This window comes from Schistocerca gregaria, chromosome 8 (genome assembly GCF_023897955.1).
Source record: "Schistocerca gregaria isolate iqSchGreg1 chromosome 8, iqSchGreg1.2, whole genome shotgun sequence".
Lineage (NCBI taxonomy): Eukaryota > Metazoa > Arthropoda > Insecta > Orthoptera > Acrididae > Schistocerca > Schistocerca gregaria.
In genome coordinates this window covers 400125881-400152409 of record NC_064927.1, presented here as the reverse complement: position 1 = coordinate 400152409, position 26529 = coordinate 400125881, and the positions used below count along the sequence as shown (strand labels likewise).

The 26529-nt window shown below is 43.1% G+C and overlaps 1 protein-coding gene across 2 annotated transcripts in view; it reads left to right on the top strand.

Annotated features, from left to right (window-relative positions):
• LOC126285309 (UDP-glycosyltransferase UGT5-like) overlaps positions 1–26529 on the top strand; it is a 116169-nt gene that overhangs the window by 16695 nt on the left and 72945 nt on the right. Inside the window, exons 1-2 of one of the 2 annotated variants that reach the window (XM_049984606.1) lie at positions 17410–17471; positions 22005–22260. In XM_049984606.1, the coding sequence (XP_049840563.1) occupies positions 22005–22260 (256 nt within the window). In that variant the 5' untranslated portion in view covers positions 17410–17471. Of the gene's footprint in view, positions 1–17409; positions 17472–22004; positions 22261–26529 lie in introns of those variants that run through there. The other variant, XM_049984605.1, reaches the window with a different exon arrangement.

Genomic DNA, 26529 nt, shown 5'->3' with positions numbered 1-26529 from the left:
ATAATATATTGAATAACGTAATAGGCTAGTGCTACACTCTTCACTCATTTCTCACACCTAGTAGCTGCACACACACTCTACACAAATTGTTTTACGATGTAACACTACACACACTATCTGATGGTGTCAGGATCATAGCGAGGATGTCTGGTTTCCATTTTGTGTACCGCAACTTGCCGCTTGCTATCCTGATGAACTGAGTCAACATCCCTCTGTTATGAGTGAGATATTGAGCTCAGAGAGAGGATAAGGTGTTAGGTTTGCACTGTGCATAGCTTTGGGAATAAGTTTTTCCAGAGAACAAAAAAGGAGAGTCCAGCGGCAGAGGCCGAGTCGAGTGGACGCTTCTGTAGCGGTGGCAGCAGCACCAGAAGGAGCAGCAGTTGCCTGATTCAGAGTAATTTTGTTTAGTTTTTTCTTCTTCGCGTACTTCTGCTAATGCAGACTGTGTAGACTAGATCAAAACTGGTTCAAATGGCTCTGAGCACTATGGGACTTAACATCTGAGGTCATCAGTGCCCTAGAACTTGGAACTACTTAAACCTAACTAACCTAAGGACAACATACACATCCATGCCCGAGGCAGGATTCGAACCTGCGACCGTAGCGGTCGCGCGGTTCCAGACTGAAGCGCCTATAACCGCTCGGCTGTGTAGACTAGTGTTTAGCTAGTTACCTTGTTTACTTGTCTTTCATCAGAAGCGCCACGTCACGTCTTTACGTTTAAATCTAGTTTTGGCACACAACATTCCTATAATTTAGTTTATTGCATTCGAGTTGAAATACTTATTTTCCGCAGTAGATTTTGAGTAAGCAGAGTTTCTAGTAAAAAGTAACTGTTGATACATCCGTATTCAATAGAGAATATTATGAGCGTTTTAAGATTTTGTGAATCTGGCGGTGTCAGGCTATAGTAAAAACGCTTCAGACCATTTTTTAGTGTTTGTTTATTCTCCTCGTTATATGAGGGCTACTCGGAAAGTAAGAAACGATAGGTCGCGAGTGAAAATCAAAACTGTTTTATTTGCAACGCTTAGCTACACCTTCCAGCTACTCCTATACACAGTCGCCACTCAGACTTAGACATCTGTCGTAGCGTTGTACCAACTTTTCAATTCTCCCGTTATAGAAGACAGCCGCCAGTGCTTTTTGACATTTTTCTGCTCTGGACTAAAGCTCATTGTCTGTGTCAAAATATTGTCTTGATAGCCAGCCGTTCATCTGAGAAGAGATGAACCTTAGGGTAGCCAACTACGGGCAGTGTTGTGGGTGATCAAACACTTCCCATCGAAAAGGCTGCAGGAGTATCGTCATTGCCCCTGCAGAGTGTGGCTGAGAACTGTCGTGTAGAACGAACTGCGTGACAGATCCGTTATGTAGATTGCATAGCTTCAGGCGAAATCTTTCGCCAGACCCTCATACTTGGTGGGAGACGCTAATTGCTAGCCGTCTTTATGTTCTCACTGTGAGGTCAGAACTGAAAAGAGCGAGATCATGCGATCCTCGGCGTACTAGACACAGTACCCGACGCATTTGTGCAAAGCTTCATCAGATTTTCACTGTATTTTCCATTTCGCGACCAACCGTTCCTTACTTTCTGAATAACCCTCGTATAATATTTCGTAGCAATTCCAAATTTAGAAGCCTCAGATTCGAGTAATTTTCTTTCCTTTGGGGACTCATGGTACATTCTAAGTTAAACTCTACTGCTTTTTTGTGAAAAGTACGATATGGCTAGGGGCTGTGCTTGCGAGTGGACACAAGGAGAATTGGCTGCTGTCTGTAAACAGCTGGAAGCTGTGTTGGCTATGATCGATAGGATTCTGGCTAATGTTCAACGCTGTGGCGACATCGAGGTGCTTGTGACGAGAACTCCAACACCCTTTTGCCGTTGGATTCCCTTGATGACCTCGTTGTCACTGCCTCTATCGATACGCAACACCTGACTGGCCCGTCCTCAATCGAAACTGAGTGAGGGACAGTAATGGGTTTTCGTAGCACTGTGTGGAAGATGAAAGAGGGAACAGTCGCACAGCTGCCTTCTTACGCCTTAGCAACAGGTACGAAGTGCTATCCAGTGTCGGTAATGCCTGTGAGCCGGCACGGTCTGCTTCTCCTGTTGGGCCAATGTCCGATTGTCCTGTCCATTCCGGACAAGAGTTGAAGGTGGGTGTGCTAGTCGTTGGGATTTGCAACGTTAGGCAGGTGATAGAGCCCCACGGGAAAACAGTTGCAGAGCGGGAAAGAAAGCCAGTGTACACTCGATTTGTTCGCTGGAGGGCCTCATCCGTGACATGGAGGTGGCCCTGAAACGGCTGTCGAGAGTACTGTGTGCAACTGACTGCAAATAGTGTCACATGTCGGCACGAATGATGCCTGCCACTTGAATTCTGAGGCAATCGTTGCCTTCTTTCGGTGGATGGCTGATTTGGTCTACATCTACAACTGCATCTACATGGATACTCTGCAAATCACGTCAGCCTGACAGAGGGTTCATCGAACCACCTTCATATTTCTCTATTATTCTAATCTCGTATAGTACGCGGAAAGAACGAACACCTATATCTTGCTGTAAAAGCTCTGATTTCCCTTATTCTTTCGTGGTGATAGTTTCTCCCTATGTACGTCGCTGCCCGCAAAATATTTTCGCATTCGGAGGAGAAAGTTGGTGATTGGAATTTCGTGAGAATATTACGTCGCAACGAAACACACCTTTCTTTTAATGATGTCCAGCCCAAATCTTGAGTTGTTTCAGTGACAGCGTCTTCTATATTTCGCTACAAAACGTGCTACCCTTCTTTGAACTTTTTCGATGTACTCCGTCAGTCCTATCTGCTAAAGATCCCACACCACGCAGAAGTATTCTTAAAGAGGACAGAGGAACGGTAGTGTAGGTAGTCTCCTTAGTAGGTCTGTTACATTTGCCAAGTGTCCTGTCAATATAACGCAGTCTTTGGTTAGTCACAACATTTTCTGCGTTTTCCTTCAAATTTAAATTGTTCCTAATTGTAATCCCTAGGTATTTAGTTGAATTTACGGCCTTTAGATTTGACTGATTTATCGTGTAACCAAAGTTTAACGAATTCCTCTTAACACTCATGTGAGTGGCCTCACACTTTTCGTTATTTAGGGTCAACTGCCAGTTTTTGCACCATTTAGATATCTTTTATAAATCGTTTTGCAATTTGTTTTAATCTTTTGATAACTTTATTAGTCGATAAACGACAACGTCATCTGCAAACGAACTAAGACAAGTGCTCAGATCGTCTCCCAAACCGTTTATATAGATAAGGAACAGCAAAGGGCATATAACACTACCTTGGGGAACGCCAGAATTCACATTTGTTTTACTCGATGGCTTACCGACAATTACTACAAACTGTGACGTCTCTGACAGGGAATCACAAGTCCAGTTACGTAATTGAGACGATATTCCATAAGCACGAAATTTCCCAACAACACGCTTATTTGGTACATTGTCAAAAGCCTTCCGGAGATCCAGAAATGCGGAATCGATCTGCAATCCCTTTGTCAACACTTCATGCAAATAGAGAGCTAGTTGTCTTTCACAAGAACGATGTTTTCTAAGCCCATGTTGGCTGTGTGTCAATAACCATTTTGTTCGACGTAATTCATAATGTTCGAACAAATGGTATTGTTGTTGTGGTCTTTAGTCCGGATTCTGATTTGGTACAGCTCTCTATGCTACTCTACCCTGTGCAGGCTTCTTCATCTCTCAGTACCTACTGCAACCTACATCCTTCTAAATCTGCTTATAGTATTCATCTCTTGGTCTCCCTCTGCGATTTTTACCCTCCACGCTGCCCTCCAGTACAAAACTGGTGACCCCTTGATGCCTCATAAAATGTCCTACCAACCGATCCCTTCTTCTAGTCAAGTTGTGCCAAAAATTTCTCTTCTTCCCAATTATATTCAGTACCTCCTCATTAGTTATGTGATCTACCCATCTAACCTTCAGCATTATTCTGTAGCACCACATTTCTAAAGCTATTATATTCTTGTCCCAACTATTTATCGTCCATGTTTCACTTCCATACATGGCTACACTGCACAGAAATACTTTAAGAAACGACTTCCTGACACTTAAATGTATACTCGAAGTTAATAAATATTTTTTTTTTCAGAAACGCTTTCCTTGCCACTGCCAGTCTACATTTTATATCCTCCCTACTTCGACCATCATCAGTAATTTTGCTCCCCAAACAGCAAAACTCATCTACTACTTTAAGTGGCTCTGAGCACAATGGGAGTTAACACCTATGGTCATCAGACCCCCAGAACTTAGAACTACTTAAACCTAACTAACCTAAGGACAGCACATAACACCCAGTCATCACGAGGCAGAGAAAATCCATGACCCCACCGGGAATCGAACCCGGGAACCCGGGCGCGGGAAGCGAGAACGCTACCGCACGACCACGAGCTGCGGGCACTACTTTAAGTGTCTAATTTCCTAATCTAAGTCCCTCAGCATCACCCAACTTAATTCGACTATATTCCATTATCCTCGTTTTGCTTTTGTTGTTGTTCATCTTATATCCTCCTTTCAATACACTGTCCATTCCGTTCAACTGCTCTTCCAGGTTCTTTGCTGTCTCTGACAGAATTACAATGTCATCGGTGAAAACCAAAGTTTTTATGTCTTCTCTATGGATTTTAATTCCTACTCCTGCCACCTTCAGAATTTCAAAAAGTATATTCCAGTCAACGTTGCAAAAGCTTTCTCTAAGTCTACAAATGCTAGAAATGTAGGTTTGCCTTTCCTTAACCTATCTTCAAACGTAAGTCGTAGGGTGAGAATTACCTCGCGTGTTCCAACATTTCTACGGAATCCAAACTGATCTTCCCCGAAGTCTTCTTCTACTAGTTTTTCCATTCGTCTGTAAAGAATTCGCATTAGTATTTTGCATCTGCACTTACTAAGCTACTCCATATTTGATTTTGCATTTATAACCCTGTTTTCGAATATATGTTCAAAACTCCTGCTGCATCTCGACGTTAACGATATGGGCCTGTAATTAAGTGGATTACTCCTACTACCTTTCTTGAATATTGGTGTGACCTGTGCAACTTTCTAGTCTTTGGGTACGGATCTTTCGTCGAGCGAACGGTTGTATATGATTGTTAGCTAGGCAGCCAATGCATCAACATATGATTGTTAAGTGTGGAGCTAATGCATCAGCATACTCCGAAAGGAACGTAATTGCTATACAGTCTGGACCAGAAGACTTGCTTTTATTAAGTGATTTAAGTTGCTTCACTACTCCGAGGATATTTACTTCTACGTTGCTCATGGTGGCAGCTGTTCTTGATTCGAGTTCCGGAATATTTACTTCGTCTTCTTTTCTGAAGGCATTTCGGAAGGCTGTGTTTAGTGACTCTGATTTGGCAGCGCTGTCTTATCTCCCCCCACAAACCAAACATCGATAGTATCTCCATGGCTATCACACAGAAAAGGCATTAAACGTTTCTTGCCAATAACATACTTCATATACGGGCAGAATCTCTCTGAATTTTCTGTCAGATTTTCGTTGTGGAAACCTTTATAAGCATCTCTCATTGAAGTCCACGCTAAATTTCAAGCTTCTGTAAAAGACCGCCAATCTTGGGGATTTTGCGTCTGTTTAAATTTGGTATGTTTGTTTCGTTGTTTCTGTAACAGTTTTCTGACCCGTTTTTGTTACCAAAGAGGATCATCTGCGTCGTTTGTTAATTTTTTTGATATAAATGTCTCAATTGCAGCCGATACTATTTCTCTGAAGTCAAGTCACATCTGGCATACACTTATATTATTAATTTGGATGGAGCGGAGATTGTCTCTCAGGATGGCGTGAAGTGAATTTTTATCTGCTTTTTTGAGTAGGTATATTTTAGTTTATTTTTGGAGGATTTGGGGGTTACAATATTCAGTCTCGCTACGACAACCCTGAGTTCACTAATACCTGTATCGGTTTTGATGCTCGTTACTAACTCATTATTATTGGTTGCTAAGAGGTCAAGTTTGTTTTCATAACCGTTTACTATTCACGTGGACTCATGATTTAACAGCTCGAAATAATTTTCGAAGAATGCGTTTAGCACAATTTCGGCTGATGTTTTATGAGTACCTCCGTTATTAATTATGTATTTTCGCCAACATATCGAAGATACATTAAAGTCACCACCAACTATAATCGTATGAATCGAGTACGTATTTGAAATCAAACTCATGTGTTCTTTGAACCTTTCAGCAACTGTATCATCTAAATTGGAAGGTTGGTAAAAGGGTCCAGTTATTATTTTATTCCGGTTGCCAACTATGACCTCTGCCTATACTAACTCACCTTAAGTGTCTACATCAATTTCGCGACACGATAAACTACTTCTAACAGAACACCGTTAAGTTCTTCGCAAAAATTTCGGCTGAGCTTTCAGTGCATATAACGATTTGAGCATCAGTGCTTTCTATTAGCGCTTGGAGCTGTGGTACTTTCCCAACACAGCTACGACAATTTACAACTATTACACCGATGGTTCCTGTATCTGGTGAAGGCAACTAGCAAAACATGTGTGGTATAGGCTAAGCTGTCTATTTGTAGCATCGTACCCAAGGTCGACACGATCCTCTGGTTCGGAATAGAGTGGAAGGTGTAAACCAGAGGCGCTGACTACTCCGGGCTGGTACTGGAAGCAATGTTCTCGACCTCCTCTGTCAGGCGGAAAATTGTAGCTGCCCCTTAAAGGTCGGGCGTGTTTACTACACGTAGGAAGAGGCTACTAGTGTAGCGGAGTGGATGTGGCGTACACCTGGGGGTTACAGAACACCCCTCTTGGGATCAGAGACGAATTTCTGCCAAAATCTAAGTTATACCTGCCACAATGTTTTCAGACAATGCTAGTCCTCGCACATCGGGCACAAAAAATGTTTACTACTATATTAGTAAACTGCAGAAACTTCCAAGGAAACATCCCAAAATTAGTTTCTCTTGTTAAGATTATAATAACAGGACAGTACTGGGAACAGAATGTCAGTTGAAACCTGAAGTGAACAGTAACTAAATCTTAAGTTTCAGATTGGAATATTTATCGTTAAGGGTAAGTTGGTCGCCAGTTGTGGCAGCGCATGTATTACAATAAAGAACTCGATAGTATCTAGTGAAGTTGTTACGTACGCAAGCTGTGAATTAATCTGGGTGAAGGTAAACACCGAAGGTTGGTCAAAAATGGTAATTGGGTGCTTTTATAGACCGCCTGGTTCAGGAATTGTAGTGGAAGAGTGCTTCAGACAGAACTTACAGAACACCGGTAGTTTTCTTCCTGATCATTCTGTTGTAGTGGGGGAGAGGGGGGGGCTGTGACTTCAACTTGCCAGGTACAGATTGGATGAGCCATGCTATCAAAACTGGTACCAAAGACAGGGATTCGTATTCTGAATGTCTTATCCGAAAATTACATTAGACAGATATATAGGGAACCAACTCGTGAAAGTAACATCCTAGACCTCTTAGCAACGAACAGATCAGAGCTTGTATGAATGCAGTCTCGCAGCGATAACATTGAATAAAATGTTCTCGGGTTTCCATCCGCGTCAATTGGTTAAAACCACACGAGCTTTCGGCCAAGCACTCCTTGACCATTGTCAAGTGTTATGACTGCCAGTGGGCTGTTGGTGCGCCCTTATATACGCTAGCTGTCGGCTGTGATGTCACTGGTGTCGTTGACATTGCCATATATGGGCATGTTTTGAGTCGGCGTTCGATGTGCCCTCTTCAACCGCGCGATCGCTGGATCCCACGCAGCGCTGAGCTGTATGCCACCGTCTCTACTCAGGGTGTTTGTGGTAATTTTTATTTTAATAGCTTCCTGTATTAAACTGTCCCAGAAGCCGTTAGTGCGAGCCTCGGCAGAGGAATCGTCAAATTTTATGTGGTGACCGTTTTCTAACGCATGCTCAGCTAACGCAGATTTCTCTGGATAGCGTAGGCGATAATACCTCTCATGTTCTTTCCTGCGTTGTTCCACAGTGCGCACTATTTGTCCGATGTACTTCTGGGCCCACTCACAAGGTATTTCGTAAACTACACGTGTTCTGAGACCTACAGCGTCTTTAATTGGTCTCAGTAACTGACGGATTTTCGTTGGAGACCTGAAGATCGATTTGATCTTGTGTCTTTTCAACAGGCGGCTTATCTTGCCCGACACAGAGCCACAGAATGGCAGCAAAGGAAGATTCTTTTCCTGCTCTTCGTCGCTGGTCTTATTCTGATATTTCCCAGAAATCACTTCTTTCACTTCTGAGCTTACCGAATCAGTTAACTTAATGTGTTAGTGATCATAAAGTTCTAATAGCAACTATGACTACGGGTTTTACGAGGAATTTTACGAAGGATAGGAAGATATTTTTGCATAGTAACAGTGACAGTATAAAAATTGCGTAGTATCGGAGCGGTCAGCATCAAATATTCAGTGAAATGGACGAAGATTTGGAGCATAAATGGAAAAATTCAAAAGTGTCGTTCAATATGTGCAAGGTCTTAAGGGTTGGGAAAGACTCACCCCGGTTTAATAGCCCTGTTAGGAAGGTACTCCAATAACAAAGAGAGCTTGATCTCAGACTGAATGGAACTTAAAACCTAGTGATAAACAAAAGCTGAATTAAGTGAAAATGAGCGTAAGAAGGGCAATAAGAGATGCGTTGAGTGACTTTGAAAGTAAAATTTTGTTAACCAGTCTGAGCAAAACCCCTGAGAGGTTTTGGTCTTGTGTAAAATCAGTAAGCTATTCTGAATCATCTATTCATTTACTCAGAGAGAATACTGACACCGGCAGAGAGAATGTCGGAACAATGAATTCTGTCTTCCGAAATTGTTTCACCATGGAAGCTCGTCACCCAGTCTCTCCTTTCAGTCATCGTACGAACATCGAAATGGCAGATATTGAGATAACCGATCTGGGACCGGAAAGTCAACTACAATCACATAGTAGCTGACAGGTAGTAGAACTAGCTAAATCACCTATAAGATTCTGCAAAGATTATGCGAAAGCACTTGCTTCCCATCTAAGAACAGTTTATCGTAAATCGCCGGAGCAACGAAAGGTACCTAGCGACTAGAAGAAAGCGCAGGACATTCCCGTAGGTCAACTGCACACAATTGGAGAGCTATATCGCTTGCGTCAACCTGTTGCATAATTATGGAACATGTTCTATGCTCAAGAATAATGAAGTTTTTGGAGAACGAAGATCTTCTCTATAATAACCAACGTGGATCCGCAAACAGCGATCTCGCGAAACTCAAGTCGCTCTGTTTCTCCATGAGATCCACAGCGCTTTACTTAACGATGCTCAGTTTGATGCCGTATTATTCGACTTCTGGAAGGCATTTGACACCGTTCCGTAGAACCGTTTAGTGAAAGAAATAAGATCTTATAGAGTATCGAACCAGATTTTCGACTGGATTGAAGACTTCCTTACAAAAAGAAATCAACACTCCGCTCTTAACGGAACAAAATCGACAGATGTAATGACAATTTCCGGAGCACCCCAAGGAAGTGTGATAAGTCTGTCATTGTGTACAACCAATATAAAGGATCTAGTAGTAGGATGCGTCGGATGCCCTTTAAGATTTTTCGCAGATGATGCAGTTGTCTACAACAAAGTAGCAACGCCATAAGGCAGTATGGATTTGCAGAATTACCTTCAGAGGACTGATGAATGGTGCACGTTCATGCAGTTGACTCTGAACTTCAATGAGTGTAACATATTGTGCGAACAAAGGTTAAGAAATCCACTACTATATAGCTACACTATTGATGACAAACCACTAGAAACAGTATGTACCGTAAAATATCGACGAGTAACTATCCAGAGCGACCTTCATGTGGAATGGCCACAAATAGTTGGAAAAGCAGATGCCAGACTTAGACTCATAGGAAGAATCTTAAGGAAATGTAACTCCTCCATGAACGAAGAGGCTTATAAGGCGCTTATTCGAGCGATTCTTTGGCATTGTTCATCTATCTGGGATCCCTACCAGGTAGGATAGGTAGAAGGGAGAGAGAAGATTCAACAAAGAGCGGCACGTTTCGTCACGGAATCGTTTAGTCGGCTTGAGAGCGTTACAAAGATGCCTAATGAACTCCATTGGCTGAAATTTCGAGTTGTGCATTCTGGAAACCGTAGGATAACATATCACTTCCTCCCACGAACATCTCGTGTGATGACCACAATAACAAAATTTAACAAACTAGAGCCGTTGAAGAGGCTTACCGACTATCATTTTTGCTGCGCGCCTTTCGCTAGTGGAACACAGAGGGTAAGGGGATCAGTTAACGGCACAAGAAGTTCACTCCGTCAATTACAAGGCACAAACACGCAGGCAATGTCATCTTTGACAGTGCAGTGGTAATGCAGTTTTGGGTAAACAGGCAAATATTAATAATAAACTCAAAAAGCTGTGTCAAAATAATAGATTACATTCAGTGAACAACCTCAATAAAATAAAATAAAATCAGTACTTGAGAATACTACTTCAAGAGGTAATTCAGATGGAAAATGATACAGAAACGAAGTAAAAGAAAGAATTAACAACTGTAACAACAGAATAGATGGAGTTTATAGGCAATCACAATGAAATAAAAGGAAGTGAATAAACACAAGGAAATGGAGGAATGGGAAGAAACAGACAGCGTGGAAAGTAATGAAAAATTGAGATGGTTTTGCGAAGTTTAGGAGAACTGAAGTATTACGCTGTGTTTGGTCACTTAAGATTAAATCACGACTGCGGGCTAAATGTTTGTTGATTTCCAGGGTTTCCAATAGGCTGAGTTTTTGGCCATTGTTTGCTAATTGAAGGACATGAGACTGTCGCTGGTAGTTGCGGCTCTCACTCAGTACAGGCTCAGCTAATGTGGAGCCATAATTCTGCAACTTGCAGAAACCTCAGCTTCAGGAGCTCAGCCATACCAATATGTAATTGTATATGCTCCACTGTTTTTAATTGGGTCTTACTTTTGCTGTTGAAAATACACTGGGCTGCGGTGTTCACATTTTGTGATGCCTGTTCCAGGTATGGTATTGTACACCACTTCCTGCAAACAGTGGAAGGAACGCAAAGTAAACATAGAGGAGGTGTATAATTTTTAATTTCTCTTTCCTACGAAAGCTGTGGTCAAACAGAACAGGATTGTAGCCATAGGTTGAGAAGTAAATTTTATTGTGCCTAATTCTGCTTCGAAACCTTAATTGGACATTGGAATAGATATGAGACAGTGCACCATGAAGTGAAAACTGCATGTTTGTGTGCTACCAGATGTTGTGAAGAAGAAGGTATTACTCTGTCTGTAGCTGTAGGTTTTCTATTAATTTTGTAACAATGTGTCTGTTTACTTGGCTCTGAGCACTATGGGACTAAGCTTCTGAGGTCCTCAGTCCCCTAGAACTTAGAACCACTTAAACCTAACTAACCTAAGGACATCACACACATCTATGCCCAAGGCAGGATTCGAACCTGCGACCGTAGTAGTCGCGCGGTTCCGGACTGAAGCGCCTAGAACCGCTCGGTCACAACGGCCGGCGTTATTTACTGATGTCAGTGGCGAGATCTAGGAAGTTTATGGATTTGTTGCCAATCTCCATTCTGAATTGAATATTTTTATGTTGACTGTTTACGTAATACAAAAATGTGTTGAGCTGTCTTGCGGTGCCTGTACACATTCACAGCACATCATCTACATATATGAACAAGTATTTAATATTTGCATTCAAATGTTCTTTATTCAAAGAATGTTGTTCAAAATGGTCCACGAATATTTCAGCCAAAATTGGACTAAGAGGGGACCCCAAAGTTAAGCCATCTAACTGTTTATACAAAGTCCCTTTGAAATGGGAACACTCTAGTTTTATGCTAAGCATGTCTGAGTGGCCAGTCTGAATTCATACAGATTGACGTGTTATTCTCATTGCTCCCTTGCCTCACGTTGTCTTTTTGAACATAAGTTGAAGCGAGCGTTGAGCAACTTCCTCTAAAAGACGATCAGCAGGACTAAATAAGAATATTGCGTCCACTTTTATCGTAAACATGATCGTCTGGGAGAACAACATGCCGGCCGCTGTGGCCGAAAGGTTCTAGACGCTTCAGACCGGAACCGCGCTGCTGCTACGGTCGCAGGTTCGAATTCCTCAGGCATTGATGTGTGTGATGTTCTTAGGTTAGTCAGGTTTAAGTAGTTCTAAGTCTCGGGGACTGATAACCGCAGTTGTTAAGTTCCATAGTGCTTAGAGCCCTCTGAACCATTTTTGAGAACAGAATATCATTTATAAGGTGGTAAAAAATAGGAAGTGGGGCATGTGTTCCATCTGTAGTTAACATACCTAAAGTCCAGATACAAGCTCAGTAAGATGGTTGGTTAGTTTGTGGAGGTGGAAGGGCCCACACTACAAAGGCCATCCGTCTCTAAGCTCAGTAAGAGTTCTTTCATCGGGAAAGCACTATTCATAATCCGATCAGTAAATTCCTTTGTTGTGTCTGTTTTCTCTTTTCTTTGCACACAGCCTCGCACGGCAGCCGCACTGTGTGGGGCGCCTTGCCACGGTTCGCGCGGCTCACCTCGTCAGAGGTTCGAGTCCTCCCTCGGGCATGGGTGTGTGTGTTGTCCTTAGCTTAAGTTAATTTAAGTTAGATTAAGTAGTGTATAAGCCTAGGGGCCGTTGACCTCAGTAGTCTGGTCCCATAGGAACTTATCACAAATTTGAAAATTTTCTGTGCATACTTCGCCTTTGATTCATCCTTTTAGGCAAAAACATTAAGCACCAAGGTTCAGGGACTCTAGTGGCCAAGAAAAGTGACCATTCCAGTCGCTCTATATTCCTCGCCATGCTAAGTTTAAGTGATGATGATGTTTGGCTTGTGGGGCGTTCAACTGCGCGCCCATCAGCGCCTGTACAAAGACCCAATTTTTACACAGTCCATTTTTTTTTACAGTGTCCAGTCTGGCCCCTGTCATGAATGATGATGATGGTGAAATGGTGAGGACAACACAAACACCCAGACCCAGGGAAGAGAAATAGTTTAAGTGATAAGTTACATTTCTTGTCCATCAGGGAACCCCTTCAGATTTCTGCCTGTGGCGATGGTTAAAAGATGAAGTCTACAAAGAAAAATTAAACCAAAGAGAGCTATTAATCCTTCGGGTTGTGAATAGTGATTCCCCTATGTAATAACGCCGAGAGAACCTCAGAAGAACTACACGCGTTGTTGTCAAGAGACTTTAAAACTGGACTGATGTAAGAGCCGCATGAAAATAAAATATAAAAGTAATCATTAGCCGCCTTCGCCTCGCTTCTTCTGTGAGTAATTGGCTGGGTTACTTTATAACATCTCTATCCCTTGTAACCAATAAAAAATGGACTATTATGTTGTATCTAATATTCTTTTCGAAATACTCTCTTAGTCTCTACTACCACCTACTAAAATATTCCCTACTAACTGAGTATCCACCGTTTCACGTTTATGTGTTTATTCCATTCCTTTATTACTCCATCACCGCCTTCCCCTCTCTCTGTCCACCTCCTCCACTCCCCACTCTCTATTTCCTCCTCTCCCCTCCCTTTGTGTTCATCTCCTTCTCTTTCCTCTCTCTGTCTATTTCCCTCTCCCTCCTCTGAAATGTGCCCATCACCTCCTTCCCATTGCTATCCTCCCTTCTCTCTCCACGTTATTTCACTCATCCCAAGAGGAGGCCAGTTATTTTACCCTTACAGTTTTTCTTCCCACTTTGTATCTAATATGTGTACCAAATTAGATTTAAAGTCGTGCAAGGGTTTAGGGTGCGCCTTTTACCCGTAGCTTTACCCACACAAACATATGGAAAGTATATTTCACACATATTTAAGACATGTTACGCCTCTTTGTACACATATTTCACTAGTATGTCTAGGGAATTTCTCCCTGTAATCTCATTTTCACGCAGTTTAATGTTTATTCAGCAGTATGTGCTCCACAACGACAACATTTTGCAGGTTTATTCATGGGTATATGTGCATACTGTCTGCAAAATGTGTTGTGAACAGCGTTAGTAGTAATGAAATTAAAACATCGTGTATGGTGTGGTAGTTTTTCAGGCGCTCCGGTATTTGACGTTATATCTCCTGAAATGTGTGTCGTACAATGATATATTTTTGCAGGTACACTCAACAGCGTAAGAGGATACTGTCTGCGAAATGTGTTGAGAACAGAGTTGGTACCAAAGAAGCGATAAATTAAAATGCCATGCATGATTGGGTAGTTTTTCACGCATCTCTCAACTAAATGTCGTACGATGATGTAAGTTGTCTGGTACATTCACTCGTATTTGTGCCTTTGTCTGCAAAATGTGGCACGAATATAGTCAGTAGTAAAGAAGTAATAATTTGAAAGGTCACACTTCATGTAGTAATTTTATGACATGACCTGCGAAAATGTACTAAACGATAAACTTTATTCCCTTCATAATTTTGTGGGAGTTGTCAACAAGAAAGGGTTTGAAATTATATGAAAAGTTTGTTGCCAGTCTCCAAGTGGTCTCATTCTCAAATGGTGGATGACTAACGTGTGGGTAGTCTAGCGTCGCGGGCTAACTGATTTTTCACCCCCAACATGTTGATAGGTAGGGTCTTCTGGCTCAATTGAACCGATCATTCAATGGAAATAATTATGTTCGGCTACTTGGAGACGATTTGCAGCCATTCATGGACTTAATGTCCCCAAACAACGATGTCATGTCGCTGGGTCACAACTATTAGCAATTTGATTGAAGAAAATGGTTCAAATTGCTCTGAGCACTATGAGACTTAACATCTTTGGTCATCAGTCCCCTAGAACTTAGAACTACTTAAACCTAACTAACCTAAGGACATCACTCACATTCGAGGCAGGATTCGAACCTGCGACCGTAGTAGTCGCGTGGTTCCGGACTGCGCTCCTAGAACCGCGAGACCACCGCGGCCGGCTTGATTGAAGAGCATTCTGGACAAATTGAGGGAATGATTCGGTCACCCAGATTGCCTAGCATGAATCCCAACATGAATCCCAACGAACATTCATGGGAGATAATTCAGAGGTCAGTTTGTGCACAAAACCCTGCACCGCAAACACTTTTGCAATTAAGGGAGGCTATAGAGGCAGCATGGCTCAATATTTCGGTAGGGAACGTCCAACGATATGTTGAGCCCATGCCACGCCGAGATGCGGCACCACGCCGGGCGAAATAGTTCTTTCCTAATTAAAGATTAATTAATACCATTATGTATCAGTGGTATGGATAAGGATCTGGGCCTGCTGATGCGTTACAGGCCTTGTAAAACAAGAAGGGTAATAATGCAGACGTTGCTGATAATACATAGTGACAAGCGACACACTGTGAAAATGATGGCGGCTTACTGTGTTACGTTTTGTCTCTTACTCATCTACTCGACCGTCGTACTGTTTGTTCAGTCACGTGGACTCTAATGTGCCCTGCAGATCTCACATTCTTGCCCACCACCTGTGGCCGTAGAAGACAGTCCTCGAGCCGACAGTCTGAACGTATTTGTGGCCGCAGTAATAAGGTGCTAGCCATGTAATCTGGATGGTGACGCTTCAGACTTCCGTCTGAACATCCAGATGTATGTTTTCTGCTGAGGTGTGCACACTGCACTTTTAACCTGCCCATGCTCGCCTGTTAGCCAGGCAGGCATGCTACTGCACGTTGCAGCAGAATGGGTAGCAACCTTTACCCCTAATTCCCCCCCCCCCCCCCCCTCCCCCCGATTCAAGCTACGCCCAAGCCAAAAGGTTCCCGCTGTGCTGCGCTATGTAGAGTTTATTCTGTACACTTGCAGTGCAGTGTTATGAGTAGGGTTTGGATGTTGATGAAACTACCCGTGTATCAGAAGACGAGGCTCAATGAAATATACAATGTGGTCCATTGATCGTGACGGGGCCAAATATCTCACGAAATAAGCCTCAAACGAAAAAACTACAAAGAACGAAACTTGTCTAGCTTGAAGGGGGAAACCAGATGGCGCTATGGATGGCCCGCTTGATGGCGCTGCCATAGGTCAAATGGATATCAACTGCGTTTTTTTTAAAAAAAAAGGAACCCACCTTTTTATTACATGTTCCTGTAGTACGTAAAGAAATATGAATCTTTAAGTTGGACCACTTTTCGCTTTGTGATAGATGGCGTTGTAATAGTCACAAACTTATGGCTCACAATTTTAGACGAACAGTTGGTAACAGGTAGGTTTTTTAAATTAAAATACAGAACTTAGGTACGTTTGAACATTTTATTTCGGTTGTTCCAATGTGATACATGTACCTTTGGGAACTTATCATATTTGAGAACGCATGCTGTTACACCATGATTACCTGTAAAAACCACATTAATACAATAAATGCTGAAAATGATCTCTGCCTACCTCAATGCATTTGGCAATACGTGTAACGACATTCCTCTCAACAGCGAGTAGTTCGCCTTCCGTAATGTTCGCACATGCATTGACAATGCGCTGATGCATGTTGTCAGGTTCTGTCGGTGGATCACGATAGTAAATATCTTTCAACTTTCCCCACAGAAAGAAAACCAGTGACGTCAGATCCGGCGAACGTGCGGGCCATGGTATGGTGCTTCGACGACCAATCATCCTGTCATGAAATATGCTATTCAATACCGCTTCAACCGCAAACGAGCTATGTGCCGGACATCCATCATGTTGGAAGTACATCGCCATTCTGTCATGCAGTGAAACATCTTGTAGTAACATCGGTAGAACATTACATAGGAAATCAGCATAATTAGCATCATTTAGATTGCCATCAATAAAATGTGTGGGCAGTTATCCTCCCTCCCGTAATGCCGCACCATACATTAACCCGCCGAGGTCGCTGATGTTTCACTTGTCACAGCCATTGTGGATTTTCCGTTGCCCAATAGTGCGTATTATGCCGGTTTACCTTACCGCTTTTGGTGAATGACGCTTCGTCGCTAAATAGAACGCGTGCAATAAATCTGTCATCGTCCCGTAATTTCTCTTGTGCCCAGTGGCACAACTGTACACGACGTTCAAAGCCGTTGCCATGCAATTCCTAGTGCATAGAAATATGGTACGGGTGCAACCGATGTTGATGTAGCATTCTCAACACCGACGTTTTTGAGATTTTTCTTTCGACTAGTACTGGCTATTCTCAGTTCGAACCACCATCAGGTCACCTCTTATACATTTTTTCTGCAGTAATGAGAACTACCCCTGGAAGTCGAGATCCTTTGTACCTAAGAACCTGAAGATGTCTATTATAATTCCAACTAAAGTTTTGGTCTAGGTTATGTAACCTTCGAGTGTTCCAGCCAAATTTGATACCGGTTATACCAATTTTAATTACTTTTTCCAGGCCGGCCGAAGTGGCCGTGGGGTTCTGGCACTGACGTCTGTAGCCGCGAGGCCGCTACGGTCGCAGGTTCGAATCCTGCCTCGGGCATGGATGTGTGTGATGTCTTTAGGTTAGTTAGGTTTAAGTAGTTCTAAGCATAGGGGACTAATGGACTCAGAAGTTGAGTCCCATAGTGCTCAGAGCCATTTGAACCAACTTTTTCCAGCATGTGAATTCGTTCTAAGTGGTCAAAATAGTTAATTGTAAACCCAAAATGCATTTTAGACCACATGAACTTGGTTCTTCACATTATGTTAATGTAAAGAGTATTTGTCTGAAAGAAAAAGCTTTTCTTTTATACTAAGCTTTATTCGTACTACGTCGTATATCAACAGAAAGTGGTTTTTAATATCCACTAAGCCATATTTTTTTCCTATTTTCAATCAATGTTTGCCATAAATTAAGAAGGCCTATATACTTCTGAGTGGCCTCAAGTCCTCAGCAAACGTTTCCACATTCTTGTCAGCCCCTAAATCTTCGTCTTGTCTCAAAATATTCATGGTACAAGGAAACCGCTGATCAAATTTACAAACATGTCGTAACATGCTTGAGGCTCCCAAATGATTGTTTAGTAACTCTTAACACAGTTTGCATTGCGAGACACCTACCGATCTGTTTGAAGATTCCTCATAAACACACAACTTTTCCCCTGCTGGATTTGCGCTCTGTTTCGTGACTGGTATATGTAACCCAATTCTTAATTTCTTTTCAGTCTTCTTTGAGTTTGGTTTGTTCATTTTGCTGCTCCTAAGATTCTAATAAATAAACTGCTTTAAAACTACTTAAGCAAACATATACCTGGCTGGTCAAGTCGAACTTACAACGCAAGCCTTCTGAACGGTTCCCGTGAAGCTTACCAGGCTAGCGAAAATCCACGTTGCCCCGCTCCTGGGTCTCCGTTGCGGCTAGCTGAGCTGCATTAATGGTTGCGACGGAGACAGGGGCAGGTCAGCTGAAATAATGTTAGTTTTCTGTGATTTACATAAATCGCTTAAGGTGACTACTGGGATGGTAAGACACAGATGTCTTCCTTCCTCGCCCTTCACTATCACCATCTCTAATCTACAGCTACATTTACATCTACATACTTACTCCGGAAGCCACCGTATGGTGCATAGTGGAGGGTACTATGAACCATTACTAGCCATTTCCTTCCTCATTCCACTTGCAAATAGAGCTAGGGGAATCGACTGTCTATAAGCCTCAGTATGATCCCTAATTTCTCTCATCTTAATCTTCGTAGTTCGTTGGCGGCAATGCAATCGTTCTGCAGCCGGTCCTATCATCGACAGGACGTTGAGCCCTAACCTTCCTTCCTTTATGGGCTTATTTTTCTGCTTGATAGCTTAAAGGAGGCAAATATTGGCGTAGAATATCTACAGTTTCTTTTATTCCCACACAGCTTAAAATCGCCAGTCATTCTGCAAATAAAACATACACAATTTCTTGTTACTTGTAGAATCAAGAAGCAAGCCAGGTCCCCTGGATAAACACCAGTTTATGCTGCTACGTAATTAAGATGCAGATTTAAACGGTTGAAAGGCTGACCTTACCTTTTCCATGGTAGATCTTGTTCAGCTTCGTGACTGTCATTCAACTAAGGATTCCTTAGGGAGAACGCAGGCAACCTTAATTTCTTTTAAAAAGCTTTATTCCATTACCAAATGCCTATGCCAATTAAATAAGGCTATACAAGTTCGAAAATAGCTTCGTTATTAGTGGTAGATTTATGTAAAATTTTGTACATGGCTGCACGTTCAGAGATCGTGAATAGTTACAATTGAAAGAAAACAGCCCTCGGTCACTATTTTTAACGAATTAACCGGGTTTCAACACTGCTAGGAGTGTCTTTCTCAGAATTTAAATCAAAGAATGGTCTATAACATGGTCACAGAATTATGACTAAAAACGTATGATACAGTGTATAAGTACAGAATCATCGTGAAAGACTGGCAGTACTTATATGTCATTTATAAAATAATAAATATGGTAAAAGGGCATTAGTGACAAACATATTTAAGATAAAAAATTGTGATGGCGAGCCACTGAGGGCTACTCGTTACTTACGCGGTTACAGGTTGCAACCTTGGAGTGAGTAAAGATTCTGCATATGCAATTTTGCTTGTTGATTTGAACATGAACCGAGTGGCTGTGAAATTCGTGCTCACGTTGCTGTCGCCGGAACAAAAAGACCTATCCCTCAGGCATGGGTGTGTGTGTTTGTCCTTAGGATAATTTAGGTTAAGTAGTGTGTAAGCTTAGGGACTTAGCAGTTAAGTCCCATAAGATTTCACACACTTTTGAACAAAAAGACCTCTGATTTGACGTTGCACAGGTCCTTCAGGACACCACCAACACAGATCTTGGGTTTTTAAACACCGTGGTAATAGGAGATGAATCATGGGTGTATGGGTACGACCCAAAAACAAAAAGACAGTCGTCTCAATGGAAGCATCCAGAGTCTCCAAGGTCAAAAAAAGTGCGGCAGGTGCGAAACAAAATCAAGGTGATGCCGACTGTCTTCTTTGATGTCCGTGGAATTGTGCATCACGAATACGCACCGGAAGGACAAACAGTGACAAAGGAGTAGTACCAAGATGTTCTCCGGCGACTCTGTGATGCAGTTCGGGGTAAAAGACTAGACATGTGGACAGCGGAAAACTGGCAACTGCATCACGACAACACCCCGCACATTCATCCCACTTGATCCAAAATTTCTTGGCCAAACATGGAATTATAGCCGTTCGCCAACCTCGCTACACTCCAGACGTGGCTCCTTGTGGCTTCTGGTTGTTTCCAGAACTGAAGACGCTACTGAAAGGATCCCGTTTTGAGAGTAGAGAAGAGATAATGTGGAACACGACGACGGGCCTGAACACCGTTCCAAAACAAGACTTCCAAAGGTGTTTCCAGCTGTGGAAGGATCGGTGGGCTAAGTGTGTGCACGCACAAGGGGCCTACTTTGAATGGGATTAGGGTCCCAACCCCGTCAACTATTCGAAATATTTTTTCTGGCCAAAGGTAGGATACTTTTTGGACAGGCCTCGATGGAAATTCTTCCTCATCAGCTTGATCATGGAGGCCATCATTAAGTTTTCTTCTGTTCTGGAAAGCACTTTTTCGCAATTTTGGAGTCTATTTGCAGTGAGCAGAAGAAAGGATGCCCTCTGGATAGCAAAATAACCTTATTTTTTGTGGATGTTTAATATCACATTTTTATTGATTTAACACGTAATCCTGCCATCGATCGAGACGTTGTTAGCATTTAAGCTAAATAAATGAAATTGAATGGTAACATGTCGATGAAGAGGTCATTAGGGACTGAGTTAAGGTTCTGGCAACACAAAAATATGGTAGGAAACCAAAGATGTTATTTTCAAAGGAACCATTCCGACATTTGTCTTTATTGAATCAAGAAAATCACGGAAAATCTGCATTAAGGCAGTGGATTCGCACTCAGGAAGGATGAATTTCAAATCCATGTTCAACTAATCAAATTTAGGTTTATTCCAGAATCTCATTGAATCACCTAAGACAAAGCCGGGATGGGTCCTATAAAAATGATACCGTTTGTTTTATTCCTCATTTCTGTCTTACCACAGCGTAACTGCGTCTCTAACCATCTCATCGTCGACGTTCTTCCAACTCTAATTTACGGTCTCTTAGCATCCCTGCCAGCAACTAACAGCTTAGTTCCACTTGTTCTTCTCTTTCAGAAGATGCTTTTTCGACTCTTTGAGCTTCCAGTTCATTTTATTATGTGTCTGAAGCAAAGGGCTTTGTAAATCAAATTCACTTTAATGTTATAGTTCTGATGTGTACACAACGACCTGGTACAGTTCTGATGTGTACACAATCATCTGGTGCACAGCAGTATTAACCGAGTGTGCCACCGTACAGGTACACTTCATGCCAGGCACCTCAAAGTTCCGAGCAGTCCCCACACAGGTGGAACTCATAAATTAGAACCGTTTTATGCTTCCGCCATGAGACCTTAAAATACTCCGCTGCATACGCCTACAGCAATGCCAGCCACAACAGTGGAAACCGGAATTACATGCTTCTTCCCCTGAATAGACTGCGGATAAATGGAGACGCATTGCCGACACTTGGCTACTTGCAGTTTGTTTTGATGTTCTCTATCTTCTGTATTCTCTATTAATTTGTAGAAATAATGTAAGAACGTTCTCTAGACTGTGATCTACTATTAATTTTAAAATTACTCTATTGCCTTTTGGGCCTAAGGCGGCTCGATAAAAGTCTAGACAAAAAAACTGTCTATATCTTTTTCTGTTTTCATTTTCTTAATGAAGCCCAATGATTTTGTGGATTCAGCGGCCAGCTTCCATGTAGTTTACCAACTCTATTATGAGAAGCATTCCCATGAAATATGTTATATCTCTAACAATGAATTTCCTGAAAATCTAACAAATACTGCTTTTAATCGAAAAAGTATACATGGTTGCTTAACTCTCTGATGTACTTTCGCACATTCGTAGCTGATACCATCCCTTTCGTCTCGGACTGTTCTGATTCGGTCTGTTGTGGTTACCTTCGCAGATGGCGCCAAGTCAAGCACAGGCGGTGGTAGCCGTGCTGTTGCTGCTAGTGCGCCTGCCGGAGGCTGCACGCGCGGCGAACGTGCTGGTGGTGTTCCCCATGGGGGCACGCAGCCACTGGAACCTGGGGCGTGCCATGGCCATGGGTCTTCACGCGCAAGGTCACCACATCACTGCCGTCACGCCCTTCTCTGGACAGGGGCCACCTACCAACTGGACCGACGTCCCCTTACCCAACCTCATACACTTCTTTGGCCGTGAGTATACTGTCATAGAGCGTAAATATCTACCCAGGTGGGATCAACTATGTAAGATTATAAGCAACAAAGATTTTTTTTTGCATGCTCTTCACTGTGCTTTCACAGCTGTTAATAATAAAGATAAAAAGAAAAGAAAGAAAATGAAGCACCGCGAAGGAGTTATCCGAATGGGGCGAAAATCGGTAGATGTGATGTACCTGTTGTGGCGCGTGCCCCCGGACTCCAACAGCGTGCTGATGTAGTCGACGCCGTAGAGCTGCTACTGCCACAGCTCTCGTGGCAGAGTAGAGACACGATGCGATATAACGTCAGTCCCCGTAGATTAACGGGAGGAAAAAACCTGAAAAACTTCAGTAAAGGCGTTCCTCGTGTAGTCGTTGTATCTCAATTACAAGTCCGCAGCGTTTCCACTTATACGAACTCGTATAATTGATACTTTTTATTATGAATATTGTATTGTTAATTGCCCAGATTTGCAGTAGTTATTAATTCTTCTCTCGTTCGCATAGCACACACCACTGATTGCGATGAAATATTTTAGTTAACAGTTCTTTCTTACGCTGTTGTCTTGTTGCTATGGAATTGTTGTGCTGATATGCAGCGAGATCCAGAGATACTCTTTGATTCAGTCTTTGTAAGATTGCATCGTAATAGGAAAATATTTTAAAGTTCACTTCTCAACTAATGACGTGAATACACTCCTGGAAAAGGAAAAAAGAACGCATTGACACCGGTGTGTCAGACCCACTATACTTGATCCGGACACTGCGAGAGGGCTGTACAAGCAATGATCACACGCACGGCACAGCGGACACACCAGGAACCGCGGTGTTGGCCGTCGAATGGCGCTAGCTGCGCAGCATTTGTGCACCGCCGCCGTCAGTGTCAGCCAGTTTGCCGTGGCATACGGAGCTCCATCGCAGTCTTTAACACTGGTAGCATGCCGCGACAGCGTGGACGTGAACCGTATATGCAGTTGACGGACTTTGAGCGAGGGCGTATAGTGGGCATGCGGGAGGCCGGGTGGACGTACCGCCGAATTGCTCAACACGTGGGGCGTGAGGTCTCCACAGTACATCGATGTTGTCGCCAGTGGTCGGCGGAAGGTGCACGTGCCCGTCGACCTGGGACCGGACCGCAGCGACGCACGGATTCACGCCAAACCCGTAGAATCCTACGCAGTGCCGTAGGGGACCGCACCGCCACTTCCCAGCAAATTAGGGACACTGTTTCTCCTGGGGTATCGCCGAGGACAATTCGCAACCGTCTCCATGAAGCTGGGCTACGGTCGCGCACACCGTTAGGCCGTCTTCCGCTCACGCCCCAACATCGTGCAGCCCGCCTCCAGTGGTGTCGCGACATGAATGGAGGGACGAATGGAGACGTGTCGTCTTGAGCGATGAGAGTCGCTTCTGCCTTGGTGTCAATGATGGTCGTATGCGTGTTTGGCGCCGTGCATGTGAGCGTCACAATCAGGACTGCATACGACCGAGGCACACAGGGCCAACACCCGGCATCATGGTGTGGGGAGCGATCTCCTACACTGGCCGTACAACTCTGGTGCTCGTCGAGGGGACACTGAATAGTGCACGGTACATCCAAACCATCATCGAACCCATCGTTCTACCATTCCTAGACCGGCAAGGGAACTTGCTGTTCCAACAGGACAATGCACGTCCGCATGTATCCCGTGCCACCCAACGTGCTCTAGAAGGTGTAAGTCAACTATCCTGGCCAGCAAGATCTCCGGATCTGTCCCCCATTGAGCATGTTTGGGACTGGATGAAGCGTCGTCTCACGCGGTCTGCACGTCCAGCACGAACGCTGGTCCAACTGAGGCGCCAGGTGGAAATGGCATGGCAAGCCGTTCCACAGGACTACATCCAGCATCTCTACGATCGTCTACATGGGAGAATAGCAGCCTGCATTGCTGCGAAAGGTGGATATACACTGTACTAGTGTCGACATTGTGCATGCTCTGTTGCCTGTGTATATGTGCCTGTGGTTCTGTCAGTGTGATCATGTGATGTATCTGACCCCAGGAATGTGTCAATAAGGTTTCCCCTTCCTGGGACAATGAATTCACGGTGTTCTTATTTCAATTTCCAGGAGTGTATTTGCACTTCAATGAAATAGTCTTTCATGAGTAGTCGTTGATTTAGTCATTTATCAAACTATTTAATGATGTAGTCCACACCGGGTATTTAAATGGTAACGAACAGTTTATTGTTATTTTGTCACTAAATACTTATAACTCCCGCACCACACGCACACGGAATAGTTTATTTAAGTCAGTCCGATTGAGTCATAGTTTCTTGGCAATTACCACAACTCAACACTTTAGCGTAATTGTTTTATCTTCATGATGTTGTGTACTTGAGTCCTACTCAAGACTAATTGCGTGTATTCTTTCGTAGAATGTTTACTTCTCCTTAAGGTCCAACTAATTTAAAGTCAAGTCCAATGTTCACTAATTCCGTTGTTATATTTCAATTAACCTGTAGTGCACGGTTAAATGAGTCTATCTGTTCCTCTCTCAGTTCATAAAATCAGTTTCTTAAGTCGTGAATCCCGTCACGCAACAAACACATCTAAACTCCAAAACAATCTCGTCACGGTTCGCAATCTCAATAATTGAGATCAGAACTGCTCACGTACGTCTGCACAGGATGAATTCTAGTAAGCGACTTCTTCTGTGCAAGATCATTGTAGACGCATTGAATTTCTTCGTTGCGCTTACAACTCTCTTCCACATAAAAGTTATCTCTGATGGCATTACTTTGGACTTAACTTTTGAGATATTAATTTCACATTTGTCGCATGGATATTTGTCCATTGCTGAAATACGATGTTTTTTCTTTCTCTTTCGCTAACAAATATACTCAGTGGTGTACAATGTAGTTGTTGACAAAACTCTTTCGTGTTAGCTCATCGGCAAAGATGTCGTAAGTGCCAAGATAAGTTTCCCTACTCCATGTTCTTTCTTAATTGACTTTAAGGTGGTCGTTGGAGCGTTACACTGTACAGACAAACAAATGATTGCAATTTCACAAAAATTTGATGACTTATTCAAGCGAAAGAGATTCACAAATTGGGCAAGTAGATAAGATTATGACACTAGTTCAGAGACTATACTAGTCTCGTACTGATATGATTTTATGTATATAGACTGAATCGGCGAGTGAAAATTTGTACCAAGGCCAGGAATCGAAAGTGGGTCTCCTGCTTACTAGGTAGGTGCAGGTGGCTCTTATGACCTTGGGACTGATCGAGAGAGTTGTTGGATGTCCTGAGGAATGTCATGCCAAATTCTGTCCAATAGGGCAAAATCCCGAGTGGCTTTGAGCCCCCTGCCCATAATGATCCAAACGTTCTGTTTGGCGAGAGAACCGGTGAACATGCAAGTGAAGGTAGGATTTTTCAAGCACAAAGGCTGTGGAATCTCTTACCATGTACAGCAGGTCATTATCTTGCAGAAATTTAAGCCCAGGATGGCTTGCCACGAAGGGCAAAGAAATGGGTTGTAGAATACCGTCGACTCAGCGCTATACTGTGAGGGTGCCACGGTTAACAACCAAAGAGGCCCTACTATGTACTGAAACGGTAACCCAGACTATCACTCCTGGTTGTCAGCCACCATGATGGGTGGCAGATAGGTTGACATCCCACCACTGTCCATGGCATTTCCAGATACACCTTCATTGGTCATCATGGCCTGGAATCCTACTGGAAGAGTATGATGAGTTCCACTTTGAGCTGAGCCCCGATGACCAGCGGAGATGTGTCTGGAGAGGAACCCAATGGGTGATGGTCCAGATTGGCATTTGCTTTCGTAGCTGGACTAGTTAGGTTGTTATCCATGCCACGTTTAAACCACAGCAGTATGTCGATGATACTCTACCCAACATTTTCTTGCCCTTCGTGACAAGTCATCCTGGGCTTACTTTTCAGCAAGAACATGCCCGCCCGCATACGGCCAGAATTTCTATGATTTGTCTTCGTGCTTGCCAAACTACTTGCTCAGCAAGGTCGCCAGGTCTCTTCCCCAGTTGACAGCGTTTGCAGCCTAACTGGGCAAGGCGCTCCAACCAGTTAGGAATTTTGACTATCTAACCCACCAATTGGACAGATGTTGGTACCATATTCCTCAAGAGGACATCCAACAACTCTGTCAATGAGTGCCGAGCCGACTAACTGCTTGCATAAGGGCCAGAGAGGGACGCACTCGTTCCTGACTTGATCAGTTTATGATTCCTTTCTCCTGAA